Here is a 19,730-nt window from a genome sequence, read left to right as displayed (position 1 = left end):
GAATTCATGCCTCATTTAAACTCCACAAACCGTAAATTAGGGACAACCCGTAGACTTCATTGAAACAAAATTCTTTGGTGGTTGCACCTAACGTGCAAGAAAGGCGCGTAAGAAATTGACTTGTGCGCATATGGGAGATTTTGAGCATAATACAAGTGACAACATGGCAATGGCAAATTTTTTACACATTTTTACACTGGAGTTTTTACGCACAGCCGCTATTTAACTTCTGATACTACCTCAGTAGGTGGAACAGTTGCCAGATCAACTTCATCCAGCATGTCATTTAAACAGAATATCAGGACACGAGTAGGATAATGGTGCCTTTTACCGGTAAGGTAAAAGGGACTTTACGTTCAGGTGCAATTCCATGATCCTAAAAAGGTCTAAATTGCCATCAGCTTGTTTCCAAGAGGAATTGAAGATCAGATGACAGCCAATCAAAAAGCACCAAAAGAAAAAGCGGGACGACATCAAAGTGGCCAGGTGTGGTCATGCAAAAGGGAGCAAAAATGAAAAAGGAGAGCAACGCCCCAAGGTGATTACAGGAGCAGGGGAGGAGCAAAGGGTGGTCCGGCGGGGGATGGTTGGGCAAGCATGCGTTATTCGTGCTGGAGCGTGCAGGCGCATGAGCAGCTCAGTCATGGTCTGCACAGCACAGCAAAAAATCAGGGAGTGATGAGTAACATTTCTGACCTGTGGCTCCTTACAAGATGTGACGCTCTTCCTCTTGGGTGAATTATAAAATCCTCAGGCTAGGCGGAGAGGGCGAGAAGAGAAAGATCAAACAGGACAGTTATGAAGGATATGTGTGTGTGCGCGTCTTGAAGGCTGTTAGGCCAAACGTTAATTATCACAATATCACATTCACCCAGGAAATGAACACAATCCAAAAACTTACTCGAGGCCTGGGGACCGGATCAGGCCAACCACATCAATTAACGTGGCTAGCGAAAGCCAATTGTGTGCGTCAACTTCATGTTTCTTTCTAAAATACTAAAATTGCAGATTTTCACATAAAAAATGTTGAGAATTGCAAGCATTTGTTAACAGTACCCATTTTAAAATAATGAGAGTAATAGCTTAATAATGTTATTTAAAAATTACTTATGTCATCAATTTGCTGTGTTTTTGTAATAATATGCGGCGACCATACGTTCACATCGTTTCACAGTCATAGAGGCCCTCTGATGGGGAATCATTACTACAGTGTGGCAAACATGCATTTGACAGCCCTGGTCTAGCAGATCCAGACATTTTATTTATTTATTTTTACCTCAACGTGTCATCATTTTTAAGGATAATTGATCCTGGAACATTTAGATTTAAAACCTAGGCATCTGCTAAACTAACCTAACCTTAAACTCATCACGCCTCAGAACTTTCGTTATGTTGAAAATAGTTTGGTTCACCTCCAAATTTATTGGCCATTTATTGGTTCTCACACAGCATGATTTCCAGAATTTTAGCTTTTAGCCTTGTTAGCATGCATCATTAGATATCAGCATCACGCTCCACAAGAACTGTGAGCTGGAGAGTTCCATTATTTTGTTGACTGTAGATAAGGAGACAGAAACATTGTGGCAGATGGTTGGGTGTGCATTCATGACTCTTTGCAGTCTGTTCCATCAGACCGCTTCCCTGAGCCAGAAGAAATGCATTGAATGCCCTCTCCTTGCACAAATACACAAGCTTTTATTCCCACAGACCAACAACGGATTAAACATTTGCCCTTTTCACTGTTCGGTTTGTGGCTCTGGCTCCATTTCCACTGTTGTATTATTAACCTCGGAATTAGAAAAACAGAATTTGGTTGGCAAACAAACAAATACAACAAATTTAGGTCATAGGAAAAAAACAAACGTAGCTTTGTTAAGATGTGTGCATATATAATCAAACGATATCAGTATACTTCCATTATAACAAATGAAACCGGAGTTTAAAACAAAATGAAAACTATTATGGAGTAATGCAGTATTAAACAACATTGTGGTGATCAAATCTCATCTTACTGGAAGACTAAACCTTGTTAAAGACATCATCGCCATACGATGTAAGATCAGTACTGTGCAGGGAACTCATTTATGATTTATGAAAGGACTCCATACTTAAGTAATCTAAAAGACTTGAGCTGCTTGCCTTGGCAGGGGCTACTGTTTTGAAATAGAGTTCAAATTTTGGGATTTATGGTAAGTGAAGATCACAGTAGCGCAAAACAGTAAAAATGTAGAGAGGGCATAATTGATTAATTTATTGTCATGAATATTTCCAATTGTGCAGAGTTAATGATGAGTTGAGTCTTGAAGCAATTGGAAATGGAGTGCATTACTTGGCTGCAAGGTGCTGTTGACGTGTTAAGTTACTGAAATAGTTTGCAATCCCAAAACAAAACAAAACACACACACAAATAAAAACACACACACACACAAAAATTGTGATTATGAAAATGAAGAGTTGGATACCAAAACAAAGTTAAAGCCAATTCATCCATGAGGCATTATACAACAATGACACCTGAACAAGAGTTCAGAACACGTTTGCTTGTTCAAAAATCACAACTGTTAATTTATTTATGGCTGCTGTCACTATCAAACATTTTCTTTATTAAATGGGTGCAACAAAACAGTGTTTATCAAACTTTTCATTGTATCTCAAATTCAATTACGGTAAGTAACCTACCGGCAATCGGATTATATATTCCTATATGAAAACAATATCAGCTCAAGGTCAGCTAGCAAGATATTGCACGCCGCCCTTCAATGTGTACTCCAGACTACACACCATTGTTGATCCCCACACAAAGAAGCCAAACACAGATGCAAGTGAGCACAAACAAACCATACAACAAATCCTTGCCTCCTGCTCTACTCTGACAGCTTCAATTGAGATGAGCGAGATGACGACATTGGTGAGAGATTGATGAGCTTCGGGTCAAAGGCTACAACCCCTTCGACATGGTTAGGAAGCACTCGGACTGCTACCCGCTCAGCTCCCACAAAACCCGCTGACAGCTGATGCAGAGCTTTTCCCTGTGTGATTCGGAGGATGCCACGCCTTCACGCCTATATCATGGCCCGAGTGTGAGCTCTTTGGTGACATCGGGGTCTGGAGAGGGCACCGAGAGGAAGTGGAGATCCTAAAGGCGTGGTCTTGAATGAGGTCTCTTCAGACTCAAAACTAATTTATCAAATGGTTCCCACTCCAGAAAGTCAGTGAGTAGGAAACATAATGACAGGTGACGAACTAAGGTCACACCAGTTTGACACCAGACTTCCCACTAGGGACAATGATTCTTCCAGTTAAAAAAAAAAACAGTCATGACTTTCGTCAGGTTTCCATCCAATTGTTTAGAATTTTTTAAGCAAATTTACTGAATACGTGCAAAACAGATATACGACTTATGGCCGTTTCCATCTGTTCTTCTTTTGTAAATATTGAGAAGGGACTCCGCCGTTGTAGGTGGCTGAGTTAATAGAAATGTGATCCCCACCAGTAATTTGAAAAGAAAAAGAGGAAAAAGAAGAAAAAGAAGAAGAAGAAGAAGAAGAAGAAGAGGAAGAAGAGGAAGAAGCGACTGCGCTTTGTGTTGACGTCGTATGAGTTTCTGTCAGCAAGGCAAAAAAACAAGTGGCAAAAGTGTAATGCTTGGGGTATTTTCATGAAAGCATGTCATACACCTTATTGAGCCATCTGTGAACTGTTTAAAATTGAGGAGAAAATGTATAACATGGCTTTTTTTTTTTTTTTTACGGAATAGTTTTCCAGAGAACTTAAAGGTTTCACTGTATTCTGTCTTCATTGGGAATCAGCTGTCTTTCCAAATCGTCCACAACAAGAGGAAAAACTTGTTCTAAGAGTGCATGAAATTCCTGTTTAGCGAAATCCTTCTCAGGAAGGGAGAAGGGGGGCTGCGTTGAAGAGGATTACAGAGGCAAATCTGGCTTTTCAAACTTTCCTCATCCCAAAAAGCTTCTGTACCGCTGGAGGCCGAGCTTTAATGCTAGTGGATGTGTGAAAAGCACACAAAATACAAGTGGTCAAAACAGGCAAATATGAGCAAGGTCAACTCTGTTTGGGAGGTTGGACAGGAGCTCTGGAGAGCAGCCAGTTAGTATCTGGGAATACCGAACGGAATGCTTGAATCTGAGAGGAATGTGGACTGATATCCCACACTCAACTAATGTTTTTTTCAAAGAAATAAGAGAACGTTTGTTTGCGTGTTTTGCAAATTGGAAAGCAAATAAGACGCATCTACTACTTTCCTTTGTATGGCTGTAGTAGTTCTGTGTTTAGGAAGGGGGCCTTGTTCCCTGTAGGTGGGGGGAGGGCGGATGGGGGGCGGGGGGTGGAGGGTACCACCTCCAACTTTTCCCCTCACTTCCTTTTGAAATAACATTTATCATTCTTCGCTATTGAACAATCATATGACAAGTGCCAAACAATAAAAAAAAAAGGCCCCTCCCCTCCTTTTCGATCATTCTTGGTTGCCCAGATACCTTTTCATCCGAGGCACACAGTTCAAATGTTTTTTTTTTTTTATTGGTCACAAGTACTTCAAGACAAGACAAGCTCTGGTCACAACAACTTTGTTTTCTTCAGATGATTATGAGCTCAATACAACAACCACGGGTAACGAACAAGTTTTAACTGATCGCGAGAACTGCCCCTAAAAAAACATACTTCTGCTTCAGACACTCTTGAAGACATGCAAAGCTTGCATCATCAAGACAAGAACCTATCATCGATTTGTTACTTTGTTTTGATAAACAGAGGCAACATTGAACAATGAAAAATGTAGTTTAGATTGAATGTTTTACGGAATCGAGTCTGATAGATGCTCACAGGTCATGTTCAGGTTAGTGGTCAGCCACCGATTTTGATCGGCCGATTTCTGTGGTAATCGGCATGCCTTTCATTGCCAATCACAAAAAAAAAAAAAACGATCACTCACAGATCGCATTTTGCATCCAGCAGCCAAATAGAGATCAGCCTTTGTGCAATATAGCGTCCTGCCGTCCTTCCTCCATTTCCTTAACACTGCACGTTTCAGATCAGACCAATAACTGAAGGATGATATGACTGTTTTGAACAATGTGGCAGATGTGCCAACCAGTAAGTAGACCATCGTGCCTCTTACAGTTCACATTGTGAGTAACAGGTTGTGCTCAGCATTCTTAAGGCCGCCTTATAATTGGAGCGGCCTTGTTGTTTGCGAAGATCCTTTTCAGCTGACCGGCTTCTGGCGCTTATTCCGCTTATTCTGAGCACTGATGGCAGACTGTTTTTTGCTTACCGCACCCCAATCCTCCAACCCCACATGGAGAGATGGAAAGAAAGTTGACAAACGAAAGCAGGAAAAAATGAAAAGAACTTAATGGCGAGGGAATTACAAAGAAAGTAACAAAGCCTCAAAGGCCTTCAGCTTGCCGTTTTGTCAGTGGTAACAAGAAATGCAAATCAGCCTGCGTGCAAATGTCATACAATTTCAGTCTTTACAGCCCCCACTCCTCTCAACACCCACACAACCATAACCATTTACTCCTCTGTGTTATGAACTCCCTCACCCCATGCACCCCTCTGGTGGTGCACTGGAACACTCAAACAACACTTCGCAGAGAGTGAGTGGAGTGTTATTGCTTGAGCCACAGCAGCAACACTGCAAGGATGTCTTAAGTTCACACTGAATAAACAGGCTAGCTAGACAGAGTACAGCCAGACACTTGCATGAAGAGGACACGCCACTTACTTATCGGTCATGGCGTCAACTAGCGTGTAGTGGTTCATGAAATTGTCTTCTCACTTCCCCCCTTGCACAGTTAAAACAGGTTGAGGACGAGGCCCGGGTCTCTCAAAACGTCAATCTGCCAAGACAAAAAAGAAGAAAAGAAAGTTAAGCATGAATTGCCTTATCACCCTTGAAATTCCTTCCACTCTGATTAGTCATATACACAAAATGACAATCAGGCCAGCGGACGATTCTGAACTTAGCAGACATGCTTCAGTGGCTCACAATTGCCATAACGAGGCCTGCTCTCAGAGACAAGTTCTGTGGGATACTGTTACCGTGGAGACTGAAGCACCCCCCCTCCACCAACCTCCACTTCCCACCCAGCTAGCTAAACAGAGAAAAGTAATCCTTGCGGTACAGAGCAAACAGTATACTGCTATCGAAGAACACACAGGGCAAATGCTGATAGAAAAAAATAAAATAAATCAGACTGGACTGATGTCACACCGTTTGCTGTCCGTTTTTATGGCGAACTAGTGCATACAAAACAAAAACAAACAATTGTTATTGGCCAGCATCAGTACCAGGAATCACTGCTTAGGTGTTGTTTTTACTTGTTTGAAAATCTTTGTCCAAAAAATAGGATGTGTACATGTAATGTCTCCCTATGATGATCTCGATAGTGCCTTTGTTTTGTTCCGCTAGCAACAATGGGTGTAGACAAAGTAAAATAACATTTTAAAAAACCTTGCATTGTTATCAGTGCTTTACATTGAAATTAGCACGATTTGATAAATAGCTACTTGAGCCAATTAGTGTTGACAATACATCTGTACAATAGTCAGACTTGAAAATATACTGTATGTATTTGGAAAAATATCAGTTCAAATTTCAAAACATTTCATTCATAAGCCAATCCAGTGGTTGTTAACAAGTGTTTTACTATGTCAAAGTTATGGCAAACATCTTTTGTCTTGCTAGAAAATCAGTCTCAATTCTGTGAAAATAACTGCCACTCTTTCAAATCCAACATTGTTGGCATTTGGGTTTATTAAATCAAATTGCCAGCATACTGCTTCTCTTAGCTAGTAAAGCATCATCAGACTCGTTCTGTGAAACATATTTTTGCTGATCTGCGAAAATATTACGTTAACTACAGTATCTGAGGTTGTCGTTGGCACTAAATGAACACAACCACAGCTCGTCTTGACAAAAAAAATGAACAAGAATCAATCAGACATGTCATTGTCACTCATAGTGCTCAAACCTTTTTAGGTTTTCAAGAAGAAAAACAACAGTGACCAGTTATCTCTTTGCTCACCTTCAAAACAAAGTGTCTGGGACAGGTAGGATGAAGTTCTTGTACAAAGCAATGTTGCGATGGCAAATGGAGATACAGGACCTGAGCTGTACTCATAAAAACCCTTATCATTGGTTGTTGAGCTTAGTAGTACATGCATGCAGGAGAAGACAAAGAATATCATTCATACCAATCAGGGTTTTTGGAAGAGGATATTTTAATATGATGCATCCTGTAGCCGACAGGAAAATCAGGCATTAGCTCTTCATCTCATCTGCCTTTAAGGGATTACAATAGCTACATTAGATTCCTAGATTAATACTTTGTTATGTGTTAGCGTGCTGAAATAACACAGATTGTGGGCCGCCAAAGTGGGATTTAGGCCTCCATAAGCAGATAAGTGTTGGTATACCAATTTTTGAAGCACCCGACGCTGAAAAAATGAGATTGACTTTTTTAGTCATGTTTTACAACATTACTTTAAAATGGACAGTAAGTACATAATCCAAAACAGATTGCCCAAACCATTTTTTTATGACTATGACTGGACAGGCAGTCGAATGGATCCCACCCAGTACGATCAGACCCTACACAACACCAGGCAGTCACTTGTAAGTATATATAAATCGTTCAAAAAATAGCACATTTGCTGCCTGTTCTGATGTTCCGCTGCCTTCCACACTGAGGCTTTCATGTACAAGCGGCAGCTCCTTAACCTGACATTCTTTTATTAGCCATGTGCATTGTGGGTTATCACTTTAGTTCTGCTTCCTTTGGTCTCTCAACCCAATGTTTTTACAGGGGTGGAAAGAAACGCACTGCAATGATGGTTAGGTTACCTCCAGAGAAGCTCAACTTTTTGAGTCCTCAGTTACTCCCATTTCTTAAAATAATAATAATAATAATAATAATACCAATAAGTTATAACCAATTATAGTATGTCCCGATTTGCATAGCCAATACTGATAAATTTATATTTTTATATTCTAAAAAAACTGATTAATATATATTTAATATTAATGCTTCAAAGAATAAATCCCTCACAAATTTATTTACTTAGCAATGACATTGCAACAATGCACCGTGCACACACATAGACGCGCAGTCACAGGCACACATTTTTTATTTTATTTTTTTTTAAGTAAATAGGACCCCAAAGGACACCAAACATGTTAAGGCTACTATGGATACATTTTCAAGGACGAAAATAAAAACAAATGATTAAAATGACAAATGGTTCACTGCTACTTCTTGGACTCTTAAAAAGACAGCAATTAGATCAATGTTAGTGTATTCGGCAGCTTTCAATATCGGTCTAATTTTGCAACATCGGACTGTTATAAGTGGCATCATTTTCTCCCAATATCTGGCCAACAATGATCGTTCCAATATATATTATGCATCCCTAATTTAAAATACATCACCAAACTGATACATCAAGGAAATGTTGTCAAGTGTTCATCCCTAGTTCACATAGCTTACTGTGTTCCAGCTAGCAACCTAGCCAATCAATAAATCTGCAGTGACCCAAACAGGATTAGTGGCACTGAACATTTTATTACATTTAGTGTAAAGAACTATAGATCCAAGATGGTGACTTGAAAAGAAATGACTTTCCAGAAGCCCTGTTACCACATCGAACCACACATTTGTCACCTATGAGGGCATTTCTCCTCCCGCACAATAAAAAGTCCCACACATACACGGAAAGTACAATCCACCACAATACTGAATTATTGAATTCAGGATGGGAGTAAAAATAGCACACACTGTGCAAGCGAGTCTCCGCAGCACAAAATCTGATTTCTGTACCAATAATGCAACGACAGGAGTCTTACCATGACAAGTGCGGGGGAAGGATCCTGCAGGTGGATAGATTTTCCTGCTCGGTCACATGTGTGCATGGCAGACAAACGGAAACAGAACCATTTGAATCAAGCAAATATGACATCTTCACCCACGCCGCTCTCTGTCATCCGCCATGGAAAAAGGGCGGGGAGGGACAGCACTCATCTGCTACTGTGGAGGAGCGGTCTCGTCTCTGGAAAACCTCAATGCACACAATCGACACGAGGAGGAGGAAGCAAGTGAGAGAGGGGGAGGGGGGCATATGGGAGTGTGTCTATTGTGACGGGGGTCGCTTTCTTCTCTCCTTTTACCACAAGGGCCCAGCTGTTAAACACTGTAGTGGGGGAACCAGCAGTGCTATGGGGAATGTGCAATGCGCCTTATCAGATCATGTATCCACCATTTTGGAGGTGATGGGACTACAACGCAAAACAAACATCGCAAACATCGTTTGACGGCTTCATCATCTGGAGGAGGACCTCACCTACCCGTTGGTAAACTACATATGAGCGATTTATCATTTTTAAACTGCTCTTACGTGTAGGCACTAAAACACACGAGGTCAGCGAAGAGATCCAACACAAACTTGCCGGTTTCTGTTCATACCGGAAGTTGTGCCCATAATAAACGCAAAGGTTGATGGGGCCTGGGGAAAAGATGGATACTAACTGTTTTCAATGCCATCACTGTTTGTTAGTGAACCATTCCAGAGAAAAGATTCAAACCTGCCACCTGTAAATGTCAATGTTGCCCTGCATGCAGATGACAGTAAGACAAAGATAGGAGGAGGAGGAACAAGACAAACACAACAAACAGAATGTACTGTATGCGGGCTGCCTTCCCGCTGCCATTCCCTTCCAACTCTGTGCCCTCGGCAACACTAAACGCATGGGAACCATTTCAAGAAAAGAAAAAAAAAAAAAAAAAACACAGCCAAGCTGGTTGCCAGCGACAATGCATCAGGAGCTGTGCACTGCACCCAGCTTTGTCGTCAGCGAGGCCTGGGATTCTTTAGCCTTTGATAGCACTTATAGCGCAACCTCTTTGGAGCAGATACGAGAGCATGTTTTGAGGTAAAACGATAGACGTCAAATCAAATAGCCCATATAGCCAATGAGATTGGTGTTAAATCTAGTAAAAACACGGAGAATCTGAAGGTCTGAATGTTCTGAACTCCTGCTTAAATAAGAGCTATAAGATGAGAAAGAAGAACATGCATGTAGCCCAACTTCCCAGAGTTTGTGCCATGTTGTTCAAAGCTGATAGTCAGACAGGCGGGACACTGAGGTACTCGTCTAGTAGTTAGCAATGCTCTGCCTCAGAGTCAAGAGGTTGCAGGTTTGAATCTAGGCTCAATCCTGCTGTTTTGAAAGACATTGTATACTCTTTTAGTTTATTCTTTTAGAATACATTACTTTGGCGTGATCTCTGCATCCATCTCCGTCCTTGTTATCAGTTTATTCTAAGGCTTGATCTACTGTATGGTTCACTAAAATCACTGTATGGTTCACTACATCTTTGGAATGCAGTAACGCATGGCCAGTAACATACACACACACACCAAATGCCTCTACAGGCATGTGTGCTTGGTCTATGGAAGCAGATGGCGCCCCTCCCTGCCAATAGCAAATGATTTCAGCCTGGGGGTGGGAAGGGGTACAGTGTTGTTGTGGCTGGGGATGGGGAGTATATGTGGTGTTCGGTAAGGGGGTGGTGTGGGCTGGTCCAGATGTCTGATGTGTGGAGAAAAGAAAGCACCGGACACCTCAACATCAGAGTACCAAAGACTGCCCCTTGATCCAACCCTGCATGGCTAGAACAATATGGGTGGGCTCACGCCGTATGTCAAACTACTCCCATGGACAAGCCAGTTGGGAGTTAAATCCAAGTACAGAGGTTTGGTGATAATTAAATGGGCCATTTAATTATTTGAAAGCTTTAAAAAAAAAAACAACTGTCGTATTAATCATTCAGTTACAAAAGACTATGGGCGAAAGGTAAGATACACACTGGACTCTTCATCAACCATTCACACCTACTGTGTGGACAATTTAGAATCTTCAGTAGAGGGTACCGAGCTTTTCGGATTATCCAGAATGCACTGCCTGGGTCCATATCAGTTGGAAAGCCCCGCTACCAAAGCGACATTTGTTATTGTTCGGCGAAGCAGAAGGAAGTTTGTTATTCCTTCTTCGTGTGTAATCATTGACTGTAAGAGTCTGGAGGAAAAGGCGGTAAAGGTTTTTTTGACTGCCGAAAATGATTACATATCAGGGATTTAGAAGCCCAGAAGAAAAGTGAACGACGAAGACAAGCTTGGCTGGCTGCGATCAACAGATCAAATCTACCACGCCACGAGCGGCGTTAGAATACACTGCAGAAAAAACAACAACATATATCCGCATGGTTTTGTTGTGATCCGGAAACTGGTGAATTTTGAAATTCGACTATAGTTAATCATCATTTCCATGATCTCTTGCTTTAACGAGTATTTCTACTTTTAATTTAACATATTCATGCACGAAAGCAAGTTGTGTCACAAATTCACAATTACAATCGAGGGTGTTAAACGCTCCTGTTTACATGTGAACCCCTCCAATCACCAAGAAAGTGACAGTATAGCGTGTCGGGAATTAGTGGAAAACATTTTAAATGCCTTGTATGTAATAATGTAATTTCATAATGTAATTAATGTAAGATCAATATATATTATGCTCCGCTCCAGTCTTGTGTCAGAAATCAAGTCTCTGTTACGTATACAAATAACCTATCAAACACAATTTGTAGGCATACTGCTCTCTCTCCATGTCCTGTTCCATCGCTACAGATTGTCAAAGTCCACTAAAAACTTTTCCTTGCACAAACAAATCTACTGTAAATATTTACACCAACCAGCGTACCAGCGTTCACATTAAAAAGGGGGACATACCTACTGCTCTGGTCGGTCGCATGGGATTGTGGGATGTTGCTATATTTAGCACTGAGGTCGGAACCCACTATTGACTTAAAATGTTTTTAAATTGTGGCAGGAAGTTGGAACACCTGTTGAAAACCCACACAAGCATGGGAAGAACATGCAAACTACACACAGGACGGCAGGATCCGAGATTTGAACCCAAAACCTCAAAAATAGGACAACTTATACTAGGGGGTCAACATGCGGGACCGTTGTTGTTTCGCTCATGATAATCATCTATCCCTAACAGCGGCCTAGAAAAAGGTTGATAAATCTTGGCTTTGAACAGGCTGTGCAAAAGAAAGAGTTGTCCTTTGTGTTAATGTTTTAACAAACATGGGAAAAACCATTTCATTGTCATTATATTGCTTGGTCATTGTTGTGTAAACATACCCAAGTAGTAACAATCTTGCAAATGAGATGGAGGTGGAGGGAAGCATTGATTTGGGGGTGTCAGCGTTAAAGACTACATCTTTGACAGTGCCACAGTAGGAGTCGAATTGCAAGAATGGCAACTAAATTTTGCCTGAGATGCAAGATGGGCCGGCGCCATTGCTGCACAAAGTTCACGTCTGGAACATTACTTGTTTTCATCCCATTGATGAAATTCCCCTTTTTCCTGACCACTTTAAATTGATTAAGACTGGAAAACAAGGAGCCTCTAGAGAAGGCAAGGTTATCGTTAACAAGAGAACATGTCATTTAATTTAGCCCATGTCTGCTGGTTCAAGTGAATATTTGAAAAACAAGTGATAGGCTGTGACCAATACCTTACAGCACTAATTAAATTTCCATAAATCAGTCTTGAAAAAAAATGTACGCAAGTCAACAGGAATAGAAACTACTGTATATTGGCTATCTTGTTACATTCCTAAGCCGAAATTTTTGCTCAATTTTGCGTTGTGCAATCTTAGGGTGCCCGAGAAAAAAAAGGGAACTGTTAAACGGGTAGGGGGAATCAGTGTCTGAAGAGCAAATAGAAGCAATTCTCCTGTCATTTCATAATCTTTCAAAAAGGCACCAGGACAAACTCACAACACACAAACACAACCTCTAACCTGAGGCAAAGTCAGGACAAGCAACAGAACTGCCTCAACTGCCAGCTGTTTAATGATTTGTCTGCTGGTAAAAAGAGTACGCAGCAATATCCTGTTAGGGCTAGCTTCTAGCCAACCCCCTACCACGATGATTTCGAATGGCCCGGGTGTCACATGACACGAAAGGACAGTCCATCATATCAACAAGGCCCGAGTAAATGGCCCGTGAACCAGGCAAAGACCAGTGCAAATAAACTTAGCGGTGTGGAAGACTTATGCAACAAGGAATGGGATGTCGTGGCCTGACTGAAATTTTGATTAGGATTGCGGGGGATGCAGCACTCCGGCCAGAAAGGCTTGAAGGAAAATGGTGGGGCCAAAGTGGGTTTAAACAACAACAAAAACAACAACATCTTGGTGTTTAAGAATTACACAGCTAACATTTTATTAACATACGAAGTAAATCTTTCAAACAAAATGAAAAATTATACTTCGGTTGGGTGACTTCATGGCTAGTTAGAAGCAGTGAAGCACATGTGCATGCTGTGCAAAATTGACTTTCCATTGGTTTTAAATTGCCAGTTTTAAAGCATTGGTACTGGTACAGTACATGGAGCTGAAGCATTGAGCGAGGTTGTGGCCTATAAATGTCAGCCTATTGTCAAGGTTGAAAGAGCATCCTTAAATTTATGCATATCAAGGGAAGAAACCCCCCAATGACCTTTGGGTTCTAGAATGGCTTTTCTGAGGAGTGCAAAAAGTTTGAAAAAGTCAGCTGCTTATATTATGCTCTGGTATTACTATGCAGTTTATTATTATGCATTCACATAAAGTGAATATTTGACACTTTTAAATACTTTGTACATTGCAGCATATTCTTTAAAGTGGCTGTTAATAGTGAGGCGAAGTTTGCTGAGAACTTAATTGCAAAAAATTCAAATAAAATGCAACCATCAAACAAAAAGTCTAAATAATGAGAATGAAGGCAAAATTTCACAAATAATTTCAAGTAAACTTCTTGCTTCACTTCTCCTTGCAAAAATTACAACTTCAATCTTGTGATAATGTGATATTATAATGCGTTTGTCCTTGAAAGTCAGCCACACGGGGAGGAGGTGGGAATTTGGTAAACCAGACGTCTTACTTACAGATTAAAAGAGTAGCCACCAAAAATAACACTTCACAAGAAATTGCATCATCATTGTGCCAGCCAAAGCTAATATATAAATAATAGGGGTGTGAATTGCCTAGTACCTGACGATTCGATTCGTATCACGATTCACAGGTCACGATTCGATACCGATTAATCCCGATACGAATTTATAAGTCAATTGTTGCGAATTTTTTTCATTCAAATTTAGAAAATACTAATCAGTAAGCTTGTAGAGTGTAAGATTTATATGAAAATGTATTATTTATTTATCTGAAATTTCAGTCTTATAGAGGTTGTAATCTGTTTCATGTTTGAACAGCATTAAAATAAAATATTAAGGCTTAATGTTCCGTTCATATAACATTCTTCCATGCTCAAGGTGTGAATCCTAACCCGAAGTCAGACGTTTTGTTGAATATTTTTCCATTAAAAATGGAAGTTTAAAAATCGATTCACACACACAAAAAAAAAGAAAAAAGGCAATGATGATAAGACGTTGAATCGGTAAGACTACCGAATGAACAATTCTGAGCTCTTAAAAAAAAAAAAAAATCGATTTTTTTTTTTTATTGAATTGATTCGAGAATCGCGCGATGTAGTATCGCGATATATCGCCGAATCGATTTTTTTTAACACCCCTAATAAATAATATACATGATTATTGACAATTCCGAAGATCTGGGCATTTCTGATATTTCTGCAACACAACTAAATGCAAATGCTTCCTTTACATGGTGAAAACACACAGCATATTGTATTTCTTTTGCCTGTCACCATCTTACAAACCAGGCAGTTTGTTATAGTAATCAAACGACATTTCATCAGATTTCAAAAGAAATCAATATAATCCTCAAATCAAATTACAAATGGTCCAAATCCAATGCTTATCAATGAGCAGAGAGTGTCATTTCACCAAATGAGACCGCCATTTTGGCTTTTAACATAAGATCAGAATTGACCATCCATCCAGCCATCCATCCATCCATCCATTTTCTTAACCGCTTCCTTCTCACAAGGGTCGCAGGGGTGTTGGAGGTTATCCCTGCTGGCTTCGGGCAGTAGGCGGGGTAGACCCTGAACTGGTTGCCACGAATAACCATCCACACTCACAAGTACACCTAGGGACAATTCAACGCGCCCAATTAACCTGCCATGCATGTGTTTGGAATGTGGGAGGAGACCGGAATACCCGGAGAAGACCCACACAGGCACGGGGAAGACATGCAAACTCCAGTCAGGAAGGCCGAAGCCTGGACTCGATCTCGTGTCCTCAGCACTGGGAGGCGAACGTGCTAACCAGTCATCCACCGTGCAGACTGCAGACCATGCTCAGAAGTCAAAAAAGACATGAGTGAAGTGTACTATACGTTATTATACATGCCATTCCATAAAAATAATTACTTTTCATTCTTGTGTGATTCCAACTATAGTTCTCAAAAAGTGCTATTATTACTGGCATAGGATTCTGACAATATTCTCGTTACATTTTAGCCTTTCTTCTTAAAAAAAAAAAAAGTATTATCATTAAATAGCCATGTATTCTCATTTTATGGCTTTTTAATTGATAAACGATTCCCCCCAGAATAAGGCAAATCAATTTAAATATTCTAACTTCAGTGTCATATAATTATTAGTCAGCATTCTTCGCCCCATCTGGCCTTGATCTAATGCTCTCAGTGGACAGTAAATAGCCCGCGCACCATACGTTCCTCAACTTGCCCGTAACCCTTTTGAACTGTTTTAACTCAATCTTTAACAATCTAGACTCCGCACTTTTGATTTGAAAACGATGCAGCCAAGTCTTGTGAGACTCTGAAAGAAGGAGCGGTTTATGAAAAATGATAACAAGAACGACTAAAATAGTTTTCTCTTCTCCGTAGGGGAGCAACAAGTGCAAGCGAGATTCAAGTGCACAACCACACGAACCATAGCAGCGTTTACAGCTGCTAGCTAGCGAGCTAGCGCGACAGGGGAGGAAAACATGGTATAAAGCGGATTTCAATTAACGTAAACTCACCGCGGACGCTTGTTTCCCCCCTCCTTTCTTCGTTGTCCCGGTGCGGGAGGAAGAAGCGGCGTGCCAAAGCTTGCTGTGTATGTGCCTGGTAGCGAATCCGCATGGGTGACTGAAGCCAGACTGGTTCAAAAAGTGTGACGCTCCGGGATCTCATAGCGACTGGCTTGTGGGGGGTTAGGAGGAGGAGGAGGGGGGACGAAGGAGGAGGGATGGAGCACGGATGATGTTAGTCAATAGAAGTATCCTCCTGCCAACCAACACTTGACTTTTACATCTATTTCACTGTTAAAGGTTAAATTTCCAAGTTAACACATAGTTTAAACATTTAATTCCCCCTCATACATTTCTTAATGGACTCAACTCAAATCATTTCAACTTGAAAATATTCAGTTCATTCAGGACATCTTGGGAATGGGAACTATCCAAAAGTCTCTTAATTTTATGAATCACAAATTAAGACATATTCTACAATGACAGACCAGCACGTCATGGAAACTATCACAGTTCACATTTTAATTCATTCTTGGGCAATCCATCCATCCATCCATCCATCCATCCATCCATCCATCCATCCATCCCATCAATCCATTGTCTTTCATTGAATTAATTATTAAATTCTGAAGGAGAGGGGGGAACAGGAGAAACTCTTTTAGGGTGATGATGTGCAGTTCTTTTTAATTGAATACAGTAGATAGTAATACAAAATTTAAAAAACAAAACCTTTCATTAACAATATTTATAGTTCATGATGTCAGTTAATGAATTGTTTTAATGCAATTATTTCTGATGATAATTTACATTTTGATTAATGAATTGATTACTTAAGGCCTTGTACATACCCGAAGTATATCCTGGCTTGGAGTCTTGGAGTCTTAAAGAAGTAGAGGGGTGCAATAGAGACAGAATGACTTGAGTCACTGAGTGTGCCTTTTCTGTGAGTGGCATGAACACAATAACATCTTTATAGTAGACGTGGAAAAAAACGTCTACCTCTGTGGCTCCTTTGTGACTTGTAAAATAGCAAATTATTCCAAATTTGATGGATGCAATCATTTGCTAAATCAACCATTCATTTGGTGAAAGCGCTTTCACCAGATGCACGTGGAAAAATTTAAATGGGCCATGAGAAGATGTTATTCACCTTGGCCACATTCAGAGTCACGTTAAAACAAATCCGGTTTAGACCACAGTGGTGAAGTGATCAGGGCAAGCAAGGCCTTTCCTGCAGAAGCACCGACTACATTTACAATCTAATTTCTAAAATGTGTTTCACAAAATTCTATTAATTCATTCTTTTCAGTTCTTATGTGTTTCTCTTGGCCACACTGTTTTCAGTACATGTGGATGTTGAATTTTTTGGCCAATCAGATTTCAGCCTGTATGTGTTGCCAATGCCACGTCATTCAAATCTGTCCAGAGCCTTCAAAATCACTGGTCCTGGCCCATGAAACTTAAATTATATTTGCCATGGCACTGTTTCCTTAACTAATCAAATTTCAAATTCGCCAACTCATTGACTCTCGTTGACATCAGGATTTTTTTTTACCTTCTGAATGGCTGATTAAAAACCAGGTGAATATGATGTTGTGACTATTTTATTTCTATTCTGTGATTTTATTGTGTTTGTGTAAACAGTGTCCTGCATTTGTTTTCTTTTGCAATGTTGTTTTTGCTACCTACCTACTGATGGTCAACTCAGTTGTTTATAAATTGGCTTTATAAATAAACTGATTTGAATTGGATTTATTTATTCAATTCTTTTTTATTTAGCTGATTTTTACTACCACTCCTGAGTTGTACTATATTGGTACCCCAGATTACACACTTAAAGTCTCTAGCAATAGTACAAATTGTTCACTTCACTATTATCTGCTGGTGATTTGAGAGTTAAAGGCAGATGATATGAGATGAACTTGTAAAGCAGCTGACTTTGTCTTCACTCACTCCCTGACATGTGTTGCTAAGAGGAAACAGGTGACCGAGGAATGTGCACTGAAGTATCGGTGGCACACAGATGATTTGTTGCAACTTGAGATGGTCTCCTGCTTTTGAAAAGATATACACATACTGTAGTGTGCAAAAGTCCTGAGCCGCCGCATGCTTTGTTGTTTTAACGACCTTTTTCCTAAGCAGCCAGTCAATAATAGGGCACATGCGGTATATGTCCATCCACAAATAACCATTCAAACTCACATTCACACCGATAGACAATTTTAATTAAGTTAACATTAATGTTTTTGGAATGTGTATGGAAGCCAGAGAAAACCCACGAGAACATGTTTTTTTTGTTGTTGTTGTTGTTGTTGTCTATAGCCCTTTGAGATTGTGCTGATGAAAAGGGCATTACAAACTGAATCTATTATTATTTGTTATTATTAAATTCCACACAGGAATAGTTGGCTTATGCATAAAAAAAATGCTTTATTATAATAAAGATGCAGTGTGAAAATGAATTGCAAAATGTAAGGTTTGCAAAGTCCAGGTTCGAGTTCATGTGTAGGTCAAAGCATCGGCTGGAAACAACGGTTGCTGCAAAACGATGCTTGCACACCAAAAACCACAAGCGTCTGACACCAACTTCAACCCACCCATCTTCTGCATAGCAACGACACATCAATGGACCCTGGACCAACAAGATGAGGACAACTTCGCACTTCCACTTTGAAAGATTGTATAAAACTGGGTCGAGAAAAGATACAGTAGTATTGTCATTGTTCAGTTGGCTTCTAACTGGTTGGCTTCTAACTGGTTGTTGTTTATTATAGTCCCTTCATAAAAACGAACACGCTTGGAACCTCGAAAGTTAATAGGCGATTTACCTTTAATATATATATACATTTAAAATTTTAGGTGTTTGGGTAAAGGAAGGTCTGAAAATGGATAGCATAAAAATAAACACCCCCATCTCCATGCACAATGGACGGCGCATAGTACGGCAAGGTGTGGATTTCCAGTCTAAGTATATTATCTGTATGCCAGAGCTCTTCAGACACACCAGTCAGGTATATTTAGAGTCTCGAGCTGGTAGTATCCATGCTGCAAAAGCAGACTGTGCAATTATTCTCAGCCTGGCAATGGTCAGCAGCGACTGGTCCTGGATCAGTCTCAAGAGAACACTGTCTGGTGGTCTAGCTAAAATTATTAGATAAAAGTCACAGGTTTCGGCAGACTGTCCTTTCCTTTTAATGCTGCAAAAGACAAAAGTCAGGGGTAGAAATGTATGCCAGTTACTTACAGTGCTGAAGAGTTTTTACACTTTAAAATCATCCTGGGTGTTTTGATGACGTTTGTGACATGTTTTTGTCAAAATACCTCGAGCATAAAGAATTGTATTTCTCTTTCTATTTCTTATCTCTCCAGCAAATGTATACATCACCAAACTGCTGAATTACACTTTGTCAATTAATGTAGCGGTGCGGTGCATGACATCACCAAACACCATTACACTGTGAACCCCCATGTCCACAATTTAGTAGAACATTCGAATAAGCACCGTTCATCAACAGCAAATTCTGAAAACACTGTTAGCTAAGGCTAATCTGTGCTAACACTGCAGCTCTGCTTAACTTTTACGTTTGACATAATAGTGCTTCAGCCGCTGCTTGAAAGTGGTTCTGAAACTTTGCTCAGCCTAGCTTACAAGTCACTTTCTGAGAAACTCATTGTGGGGGTGGTTATTCGCTGAATATGG

General features: G+C 40.2%; 1 protein-coding gene across 5 annotated transcripts in view; it reads right to left on the bottom strand.

The window, feature by feature from the left end:
• sema4d (sema domain, immunoglobulin domain (Ig), transmembrane domain (TM) and short cytoplasmic domain, (semaphorin) 4D) overlaps positions 1 to 16,243 on the bottom strand; it is a 37,050-nt gene extending 20,807 nt beyond the window's left edge. Inside the window, exons 1-3 of one of the 5 annotated variants that reach the window (XM_077496880.1) lie at positions 16,040 to 16,243; positions 5,747 to 5,861; positions 697 to 755 (exon numbers count right to left, since the gene is read on the bottom strand). Coding sequence is in view for 2 of the 5 variants with exons in the window: in XM_077496878.1 (XP_077353004.1) it covers positions 5,747 to 5,784 (38 nt within the window). In the remaining 3 variants the exon portion in view is untranslated. Of the gene's footprint in view, positions 1 to 696; positions 756 to 5,746; positions 5,862 to 8,866; positions 9,088 to 16,039 lie in introns of those variants that run through there. The other 4 variants (XM_077496883.1, XM_077496881.1, XM_077496878.1 and 1 more) reach the window with 4 other exon arrangements.
• Between the last annotated feature and the right edge of the window lie 3,487 nt (positions 16,244 to 19,730).

Source organism: Festucalex cinctus, chromosome 15, assembly GCF_051991245.1.
Source record: "Festucalex cinctus isolate MCC-2025b chromosome 15, RoL_Fcin_1.0, whole genome shotgun sequence".
In the NCBI taxonomy this organism is placed as follows: domain Eukaryota; kingdom Metazoa; phylum Chordata; class Actinopteri; order Syngnathiformes; family Syngnathidae; genus Festucalex; species Festucalex cinctus.
Note: the sequence above shows the minus strand (reverse complement) of the source record. Positions and strands in the feature narration are given on the sequence as shown.